The 10,898-nt window shown below is 39.8% G+C and overlaps 1 protein-coding gene across 3 annotated transcripts in view; it reads right to left on the bottom strand.

Annotated features, from left to right (window-relative positions):
- Positions 1 to 3,253: 3,253 nt before the first annotated feature.
- slc8a3 (solute carrier family 8 member 3) overlaps positions 3,254 to 10,898 on the bottom strand; it is a 127,210-nt gene continuing 119,565 nt past the window's right edge. For all 3 annotated transcript variants that reach the window (XM_039602909.1, XM_039602910.1, XM_039602911.1), the window contains 4 exons: positions 9,106 to 9,230; positions 8,592 to 8,691; positions 6,612 to 6,881; positions 3,254 to 4,499 (listed from right to left, as the gene is read on the bottom strand). In XM_039602909.1, coding sequence (XP_039458843.1) covers positions 4,123 to 4,499; positions 6,612 to 6,881; positions 8,592 to 8,691; positions 9,106 to 9,230 — 872 coding nt within the window. In that variant the 3' untranslated portion in view covers positions 3,254 to 4,122. The remainder of the gene's footprint in view (positions 4,500 to 6,611; positions 6,882 to 8,591; positions 8,692 to 9,105; positions 9,231 to 10,898) is intronic.

Genomic DNA, 10,898 nt, shown 5'->3' with positions numbered 1-10,898 from the left:
GTGGCTAAACAACCTAATACTCCAAATATGCTTTAAAGCTGCAGTTACATGATATGTACTGAGATTTCTTGTGTTGTCATACCCAACTTAACACAAGAGGCTTGAAATCTTATCAGAATTCTAATGAAATCATTTGGTTTGTTGCTGGATTCCTGGTGATGCAAATTTATATTTAAAACGGTCAGGGTTGATTTAAATGAGTGAAACCAATGTTTGCATATCAACCAGAAAGCATTTTTTTATTTCACAGAAAAAAAGAACAAAACTGTTTAATCTCAAAACACTTTGGAAATTTGCTTTTTTATTTTTGACATCTCATTGCAGGCCAGGAAAACATACCCATCCATTAAAATGTGCCCCTTTTCTGTTACACAAAAACAAAGTTAAAAGAACAGTATTCACCTCATCAATGAAACCTTCCACAGTGTCTTACAACATCATCAACCACTAGTCCAGTTACTGCACGGTGATATTTCAATGCCATCCTATAGACTGAGAAGAAAAAAAAGAGACTGGTGCTTTCAGAAGTGATTTGTATGATGATGTTTAAAAAAAAAAAAATCTTTTACAGAATTAAGACATGTATTTATACGACAAAATGACAGAACCAATTTTGAGTCGCGTCCCTGTGACGACCAACAGCATCATCATCAGTGTGCACATCATCTGTCCACACGGGTGTGAAGAGGATGCGCAGCCTGGCTTCGGCACGGCAACATGCACAGCACACAAACACACACTGGCCAACGTTTCAACTCAACAAGTCCTGGCAGATAAAACCAAAAACACAACCAAATAAACAATATAAACAGCCACTAAAGGCAGAGATAAAATGAAGAACACTGGCACTTCCTTTTGTTCATGAATACCTGCTCAACTGAGGACCAAAATATTTCCTGTTGCAGGATTTTTACAAAGGGACAGATAACAAAGTGACCCTCTGTGACTTAAAAAAAAAGAAAAGAAGAAAAAAAGAAATAAAAGCTTCACACTTCCACTGGCTCAGACGAAGCGACTGCAGATAACCTGTAGATGAGATGTGAGAGTTGTATTGTCATGCTTTTTACCCCCCAGGACACCTAAACTGTGTCTATGTAAACATACACTGAAAGTTATGTACATAATCTGTTTTGTGTTGCATCTGAATTGGGACAGCAAGCCCCTCCAACTGTCCTCCCTATTGTGCAGCAGTGGACCCATCGCTCTTCATTGAATATATGTGTGTGTGTTTATATGTAAGAGAGAGATAGTGTGAGAGAAAGAGAGATAGCGTGAGGTGAGCATGTGTGGTCCAGGGCCAGGAAAAGAGCATCCGATTCAGCCACGAGACGTATTTACAACACTGCTCACCACAAAGGAAGAACACTGAGGAAGAGGAGGAGGAAAGAGTGCTGAGAAATTAAAGAAGGAACAACCACAGGGACTGGAGATTGACATCCCCCTTGTGGAAATACAGTGTCACTGCCATTTACTGTCACCTACTCTAAAAAACTTTTTTTTTTCAATATATTTTTTTATATATTTTAAAACAGATGTTGCATCCCACCTCCTCTTTGGTAATCTCTTGGGTGATTTTAAAATTAGCCAAGAATCAATTCCCACATACACTTTTTTGCAAATTATTCAATAAACATGTTTTCTGACACTTTGGGGAGTTTCTGTATTTTTTAACTCTTGTTCTAAAAACAAAGCACCAGTCATGTGTTAAACGTAGTTCGTTATTAATATCGGGCTACTTTCAAATTCAACCTGGAGCTACCTGCTGCTCTCACGCCCACACCAACAGCTCTCGATGGTGAGCAGTTTCACTCCAAACGGAGCACCGCTGACACTTGCTCTTTACATAATGACTACAGCAAAAGGAGGCCAAAGTTATGCAATACATACAAAACTAATACAGTAATAATAATTCTAAGAAAGGAAACATTTATAGACTTCGGCGAAGAAACATTTCATTACTTTAAAGCTGCACTAATGACCATTTCTTAACTATGAAATAAATTGGAAAGTGTATTGAAATGAATGAAGCATTTATTAGTTTTAGTAACTAAACATTTGTGCTAAATGCCTGCAATAAGTCGGAAATGAAGCAAGCCTTCTGCACATGTCAGGTAAACAAATTTTTCCTTTAAATATTCAACGATAATTCAAAGAAAGTGAAAACTCTAAAGCGTATCACATACTTTATTATTTCAGCCTTCAAGCCATAGACTGTATAAAAGATGGTCAAGTCCATGCATGAACTGGCCAGCAGGGCAGGATAGGTACTTAAATGTTCCACTCTAAATATTAGACTTTGTTTTTGATTAGTTAAGGTAATTTCCAGGGTGTCTGTAGACCTCTGTAAATATATGTAGTTTGAATGCTTGAAGGGTCTAAAGCAGGGATGTCAAACTCATTTTACATCGTAGCCCATTCTGACCTCCAATCTTTAGTTTGACACCTCTGCTCTAAATGACACGGTTGACATGGATGGATTTTAACCCTAATAATAGTCTTTTCTAAACTTATGCTTTAAAATTTTCTGCTTTAACCAAAATGCCACGTAAAAAATCCATGAAACCCCACAAAACCTATTAACTTTGAAGGACCTTTTTTAACATAACCATGTGATGGTGAATGAAGGGCATCTGGTATAGCTAAAAAGCTAAGGGGACAACCAATCCATAGGAGAAAGCTTTCTGTGACTGTACAGATAACTGAAAGAGAGATAAAGGCATCTTAGCCAAATTCAGTGGGTATGTGCTCCTGGCAAGCCCTTAGTTCCATGATTCCAATCAATTAATGCAGCTTTAAAAAAAATAGATAAATAAATAAAAGCTCATGCACCATATAAGGAGGAAACGCTCGTGTTCTTCAGCAGAGCAAAGAGCTGGTGGTTGTGGGCAGCTGCAGCAAACGCCTTTCCCTCCACAGGCACTCTGTTCAGTCCATGACGACACCTTTTTATTGGCCTTTTGCACATGTACAAGTAGAATTCTCCAGAAGTCGAACTATACAGCAAAGTGCATGGAAGGAAAAGTACAAAAATACCTCTGAATTTATCTCTGCAGCAACACGTTTTTGTTTTTTTCCTATTTTCAGATTTCTGATCGAAAAGGTGAAAACTTGAGTGAGACCAAGATATCAGTAAATAAATAAAATACAATGTCATACTTTTACCTAGGCAAGATACATAACTCTTAGAAATGTGAAGACATCGTTCCATTATATAGTTTATCCCCCACCCTCCCCTCCCACTTAGCCACAGCAATCCTCTGTTGTTAGAGCAGAAGGTGACCACATTTAAACAAATATTCAAAATATACAGAAAATATGGAAATATATTATATATAGATACGTTTAGAGTACGGAAGTAATGTTCAGGGCAGTTTGACCATGTTCACGGCGTCCACCTCTTCCCCTCCTGTTTGAATGGTGACTCGTCTGCCAGTATGAACGGCCGCTGTCGCTGCTCATTTTCCTCTTCGTGTAACTTCTGACAACTCTGCAGTGCTCCTTAGGAAACTATGCAAATAAAAATAAATACTATGAATCCATCCCACTGTCACTCAACAACATATTCCCATTTTCACTATAATCATTTGTTACTCCATAGATCTGAAAATAGTTCTTTGATTCCTCTTTGTGTCCTTGTGTGTTCGTTTTTTGTTTCGTTTATTTTTTGCATTTTTATCCCCAAAATACTTTTTTGTTTTTTAAAAAAAGTCATTCTCGTCAGATGTTGAGAAAAATATAGACCTCTGATTAACTCAACCCTCTCCAGATATAAGACTGCAGTCTCTTCCAGTGGAATGCAGGACCACCTATTGGCATCACCATCTTCTGTACTCGGTGGTATCCCAATCCCAACTGTAAGCACACTCACACAGGCTCAGGGTCGCTCCTTTATCAGCCAGGCCTGTCGGCACTAGAGGGCAGGATACACACCTCCAAGCATCCTTACAGAAGGGGTTGAGAGAGGGAGAGGAGTAGGGAGGTGTAAAGGAAAACCCTCTCCTGTCCTTTCCATACAAGATTGACCTAAATTCCACAGTGAGAATTCACTCTTTTACCTCTAAAGTTGTACTTTAAACCCCTGTATGTTTGTATTGTGTCACACCGGAGTCTTTTTTTGTTTGTTTAGAAGCCCTCTATATGACAGTAGGCCTCCAGACTGGAGAAGAGAATGTAAAGAAACCAGAGGCTGAAAAGGAAGGCTGACGTGGCCAGTCTGTGTCCCCGGGGCCCGCCCAGTTCTCCTCCGATGTGGGCCCGGCGCCGGTAAAGCAGCACCGAGATGGCCAGGAAGGCGAAGATGGTGAAGAGAGTGACAGAAAAGGCCAGCGAGCCGGCCTCCACCACAAACGGCTTCCCTTTCATGTGCCAGTATATGGCCGCAACTGACCAGGCCATGCCGATTCCCAGGAAGACATTGACTGCGTTGCTGCCAGTCACATTCCCAATGGAGGCGTCTGCGTAGGTGTCCTGGACTGCTGCTACTTTACTGGCAAAGGTGTCTGTAGAGAGAAACCATCTGTCATGAATATTTTAATTTGGTTTAATTATTTTAAATGTTGTGGATAAATCACAAAATCTGTGATGGTGAAAACAGCTGAATTTAAAGTGTATTTAATAAAGCAAGCAATAGAAACGAACACAAATGGCAAACAGTGCTAAATATACTTATACAGGTATATCTGTTTGCTATATTCATCAGTATTTTGAATAAATGAGCAGAAAGTCAAACTTTTCAAGACAAGTTTCATTATATTCTAACTTTTATGTGAAATTTTGATTAATCCATGAGTACATGTGACCCCACCACAAGTAAAGACACTGTATGCAAGAGACAGTAAAAGAACCACAAATACAAACCTACAGGCCAGTTCTGCAAGAGCAAGGATGGCATTTATGTCAGTAAAAAGCCACATCAGGAAAAACACAAGCTACTTGTGCTGATAAAGGTTCATGTGTGGTGGGCAGCAGATTAATGAAGTAAAGAGGAAGGTAAGTACACTGTACACCAAGTTATTCCTACTGCATATGATAACAATCAGTGCAATATCCTCGCAGTTCTGGCTATGAGTCATTCACACGTTGTTTAGTCTTTTCAGAGGTTTTGGAGGGGCAGCCAATCAGAAGAAGGCTGCCTTAATAGGAAGGAGGAGGGAGCTAAAACTACTTATTCTAGACAGAAGCTGAACTGAGGGGCTGCACTAAGGCTCAGTGTAAGATAAATAAAGAAATGAGAATGAGCACAGGACAATGAATAGGCTTTAGAGTTAATGCTCTCTCCTCATTCATTTATGGTAATGGAAAGGCATTTTCATAGCCCTTTTCTAATCTTACAAACCTTTTGAAGCTCGATACAAAGCTCTACAAATTTGATCCTTTTCACATATAAATTCATACAGCACATTTTCTATGGACTTAAGAATTTTATCTATTTGCACTTTGAATTACTAATTAACCTGAGATGCACGTTGTTTATTTTGGACTGTGGGAGGAAGCTGTGGCAAAGTCACACAATAACAAGGAGAACATGCAAACTCCACAGTGTGAGGCTACAGTGTTGATCACAGCAACAGCTTCAAATAAGCGCAGAAAAAATAAAAGCATTTTATGGCATTTAATTTATGCATTTTCTAGAGCAGTACATATATGAGAATAAAAGAGTTAAAAGAGTCTTAACAAAGCTAATCTTAATTGCTTTGACTCAGTACTGGTAACATTAGGTTTGATGGACAGAACTACATGAAGTCAGCTTTTTAAGGACATCCAAGCATAAACCGAAGGCCCAAAAGTAATGACAATAACAGCAAAACACACAAAAGAAACACCCTCTCAAAGCTGCCGGGATTTCCTGATTATACATAAGGCGTCCTGGGTAATGACACAGTCGGTAAGTGTTACTTTTCAGTTTGCGGAGTTAAGGCTGCAAAAGAGTGTATTTAAACCCAAACCATGATCTTTTCCTAAACCTTAAGTCCTGTCTGACAAACTTCTGACTTACTCCACCGCAACTCTTTCAACCTCTTAAAGCAGACTTTGTAACTCTTCAAAAAAGGCAAAAAAGGACAAAGTAAACCTTGTTAATAACTTCATGTAACAAATCAAAGCATCTGATTTCGATGAAGATTTCTGAGCCTTGTTTAACTGTCATCTAGATTCTTATAGAATAGCAGTTGATATTTTCAAAAATGGAAATTATGTTTCCCACAATGTGAAAATTGTGAAAGGTTCCTCTGTGAGCCAGCCTTGGTTGTTTTAAAAATATTTATATCTATATATCTATATATCTATATATCTTATTAGTGCCACATATAGGACCTTTAATAGCAGAAAATGCTGATGGAGTCAGAGTTTTTGGTGACTTATTGTTCCTGTCAGGGTGGAAAATGTCATTTTGGAGTAAATAAGATCAGCAATCTTGATGACAAAGCATGTTTACTGTTTGTGCCCATGAAGTCACAATTTTCATAACAAAAATATGAACCACATATCCATCAAGCGACATAACAAATAATGAACACAATTTCAGAGCCCAGATTTGTATGTAATAAACATTTGTGTATTGAAAATGACACGTGCTTTTCAAAAACAGTTCCTTCTGCTACTCTTGAACTCACCTGGGACTGAGGTGCCGAGTGCCACAAAAACCACAGCAGTGACTGAGTCCTTTAGGCCAATAGTGCAGCCGAAGTGAGATGCCAGGTCGCCGATGACGGCCGTGAGCAGGCCGATTATAATGATAGAGATGGTGAAACATGCCCAGCCGTTCAGGTAGTCCGTGGGAGGAACACAAGCAAACAGAACCTTCCAGAAGACGGTCAGGAAGTGCATGACGTAGTCAAAACAGGAAGGAAGCCGTTCTTCCCCTGTGTCGTCCTCGTCCTCATCTCCTGGGCAGAAGTGGAGCCGAGCGGGGGGAGACGGAGGGGGAATATAGGATGACAGGAAGGAGCGGAGAGAAGAGGAGAGGATGGAAAAATAGCAGCATATTTGGACAAAGATAAAGAGAGGGCCGTGAAGCAGGAGAGGTAAATATTAAGTGAGGGGACAGGGAGCAATGAAGAAGAGAGAGACAGAAGATGAAGAAGCAAAGGGGAGTATGACACAGAGAGAAGGATGACAGATGATGAAGCAGAAAGTAGAGAGAGAGCGAAGAGGATAAAGAACCAAGGGTTGGGGAAAAAGGGGTGAGATAAAGGATCCATAAAGTAAGTAGATAAGGGATGACAGAGGGGAAAGAAGAGAACAACATTTACTTAAAATGACATCTCAACTTATTTCTCAGTGTGAGACAGTGAGAACCATCTATCTGTCTGTCTGTCTGCACAGCTGTTTACATAACTAATCACATGGAAGAAACTTAATACATTTGGACACTTAGACATAAAGACAACCTGCTGAAGTTGAAAAGGGCAAAAGGACAACAGGAGCAATTACAAATCTAAATTTTAATATTCCGGGGTGATAACGGAGGTCAAGCAAATGCAAACTACTAACACAGGTAGTGCAGAAAACTGGTGGGAAGGGAACAAATTTCAGACGTAAAGCTAACCAGGATGGATGACTGATGATTACAGATCAACAAAAACCTATTGCAACAATATTGTTAAAAAAATTTAAAACTACGTTAAATATTAGAACTCTCCCTAAACCAAACTACGAAGTAATTCTAGGCAGGTTTTGAGAAGGTTTCAGATTTACGCTCGAAATGTATTTACGTTACGGTCTCTGGTTTGAATGACATGTTTCAATCACACTGTGATGTGGGCAACTAGATTTGATGTTTTCCCTTGTTTAGTGAGCGTGTCAGAAGTGTTACCCAGTTAACAGTGATGTGGATGTAAACTCCAGCATATTAAAAAAGCAGTGCACATAATACTGTAAATCAGCTGCCCTTGCAGAAACTCTGGGGTAACATAAGAGGGATTTTCAGGGGATGAACGCAGCCCTTTTGATTTGCAGGATGGCCAAGTGGCCAGAGAATGCTCCTTACGAGCGCATTCGGATAAAAGTTTCATCTCAGCAGCTGAAAATGTCCATGGTTACCCTCCTCAGGTGAAGGAACAGGGTACTCTCTGTGTCTCGGCGCCTCAAAGGAAACTTAGCAGAAAGGCAGGGACACTGTCAGGACTCAAAGTGTCAGACTACGTGAACTGCATGCATTTTTCAGCCAGTGGTGGATCATGAAAAAATAAAGAGCATTGCAGGATTTAATATTTCAGCAGCAAAGTGACAAACCAAGGCCTTCGTGGCGCTCACTGTTGTGGCTTGACGTGATAGATGAGGTATGTGTTATGTACAAGACATTATTCAAGAGCTTTGCTTTCACCGATATGAGTTTTTGCAAACGAATAGTGGCGTCTATATTTTTAGACTGAAGACTGTGGCAAAGCAAACAGTGCTGCCAGAGTCTTCGCCTGATTAGTCTCTTTCTTTATGTTAAATAATTACACAGAAAAACAGATAAAAGATAAATGGCTTGGCTTTGCATTTTGGAAAACATACCTTTTGCCTTTATTGTCATACATAGTCACATATAACATCTCACACTGAAGTAAAGTTTGGGTTTACAGCCTGCTCAGAGCGGATTACATTACCTGCACTGACTGTAATGGCCTCCATGAACTGCTCTCTCCAGGAGTTTGTTCCCACCACCAGAGCCAGGTTGGTCTTCTTGATAAGCTTATCCACTGTGCTCTGCATGACACGACACCAAAACACAAATCAAATCCATCCATTATTTAGCCCCAGAGTTTATACTCTGCATCCATGGAGCCTCCTGAAGAAAAATACACGAGCTTCACCACATGATGGCAGTGCTTTCCAATCCCTGATGACAAAAACCCGTTTAAAGCATGATAAAAACACACACACACCAGAAACAAACATGGAGGGTATATTTGGAGGGCAGAGGATGCATTAAAAGCAAATCACCTCCAGAAATAAATCTATGTGGGATGGGAAGCCTCGGAAGAGGAGCTGAAATTAGAAATATGTGGCTGTTCTTTTATGCAAGGTCGCAGCTGGATAAGTTAGTATGATCTCTCTCTTACTACAACAACCAAACACGTGAAGCTATCTTCACCTTGTTCGAAGAGTAACCTTTCCCACCTTAAACTCGTACGATTCCTCAATAATGACTTCTAGCTTGGAGTGTTCTCCCAGCACCGGCTTCCCCATCTCCGCGATGCGCTTGGCTTCCTCCTCGTCAGAAGTCAGCTTCCTGTCTGGTACATCTGAGCAGACGGTGCAGGAGGGAGCAAAAGACAAAGGAATCAAAGTGAGAAAGATGACAATCAGAATAAGCAGACGCACAGCTGAGCATCGTGTGGTGTTGCACTTTGGAGCGCACAAACAAAAGATCAGAAGGTTGCTTTATTTGGAGCTTTCATATTATGCTCAGAAAACACTTTTTATGTGCGGTGTTCAAGTCACATCTGTGAAAAACTAAAACAGTCATTGTGGCAAAGCATGAAAAGTCTCTCTGCATTGCATTTGGTGGTGAGCCAACTTAGTTGTGTAAAGGTTAGACAAACGCATTCTTTATCGATCACAGCAAAAACTCAACCCAGGCAAATATTGGGTGTAAACATTTTCCATTTTGCTTTTAATGATTCTGTTTTTATCCACTTGTGCTGGACTTTACAGCAAATTTCATACTATAAGTCAGCACTTCATCAGGAAATCTGTCATGCTTTCTTGTTAGTCTTATAGGTATTTACTGTAAATTCCTCCATCTCCAAAAACATTGTAGCTTTGGTGAGCCTTCAGTCTCACTTAAGCTGACTGCTTTATAGACCTATTCGGTTTATTTCTGGCTTTAGCACTCAGTATTTCTTGTATTTCAGAGACACAAGTCTCAAAAGCTCAGCATAATAAACCTGATACACTATAACTCTGCATGTAGCTACTTGATATGAGAGGTGAGAAAGGGCATTCCCTGCTCAGTGTCCACATACTGGCTTTAAATGATATTACATGATCTTTACATGGCAGAGTAGAGCTTGTTCAGTTGTCAGTGAGATGAATGTTGTTGGTCTGCAAATTCAGTGGCTGATATGATTTTTACAGTTGGGAAAAGGTCAGCAGATTCATCTCAGTGACAACAGAGTAGATCCACACACCGACGAAGACAGCTTGATATCGAAGAAAGTTCACGAAAATGAGTGGGTCTTAAGTTAGAATTATTTTATCAACCTTAGGAGGAATAATGAACTTTTAAGGATTTGACAGCTCAAGCTACAGCGCTCTAACAACAAAGTCTAGTAGGACGCTTTTAGAAGTATCTATTCTTATGCCTTGCTGTATTTTCTGTTATCCACACACTATTCCACTGGTGGATGCTACAAACATGGCTGAAGTTCCACAGAAGTGCAAGTAATTGAGAGATAAAAGCTAAAAACAAAACTTTATCTGACACATTGTTTTCCTACTCCTGTCTCTGTGTGATGACAGTGATAGTGGATATGCTTAATACAGTATATGCTCTTAATGCAGCCATGAGAAAAAGAACATACAAGTACACCCTTGCTGCTTAAACAGGAATTGAGGGGGTAAATATAAAATAATCAAATGCACTTGAATAACTGATCATTAGTGACCACCTCTATAAAATCAGTTTGCTGGTCTTCAGGTGTGTGTTAAAGCAATGTCACAAATTTTCTAGCAAATTCACTTCGATATCAAACCCAAAGTCAGACCCTGCAATGCTCAGAGAAAAAACCCAAGATCGACATCTCAGATTCTACAAGTCTCACTTAGTATGTAAAATGTTAAAGTTCATGAAACCACAATCAGAAAAAGGCTGAACAAGTATGGCTTATTTGGAAGGAGGGTGCCTCTTCCTTCTAAAAAGACCATGACAGCACAGCTTAGGATTGCAAAGCTGCGTATGACAAAACTAA

Source organism: Oreochromis aureus, linkage group 19 (genome assembly GCF_013358895.1).
Source record: "Oreochromis aureus strain Israel breed Guangdong linkage group 19, ZZ_aureus, whole genome shotgun sequence".
Taxonomy (NCBI): domain Eukaryota; kingdom Metazoa; phylum Chordata; class Actinopteri; order Cichliformes; family Cichlidae; genus Oreochromis; species Oreochromis aureus.
Note: the sequence above shows the minus strand (reverse complement) of the source record. Positions and strands in the feature narration are given on the sequence as shown.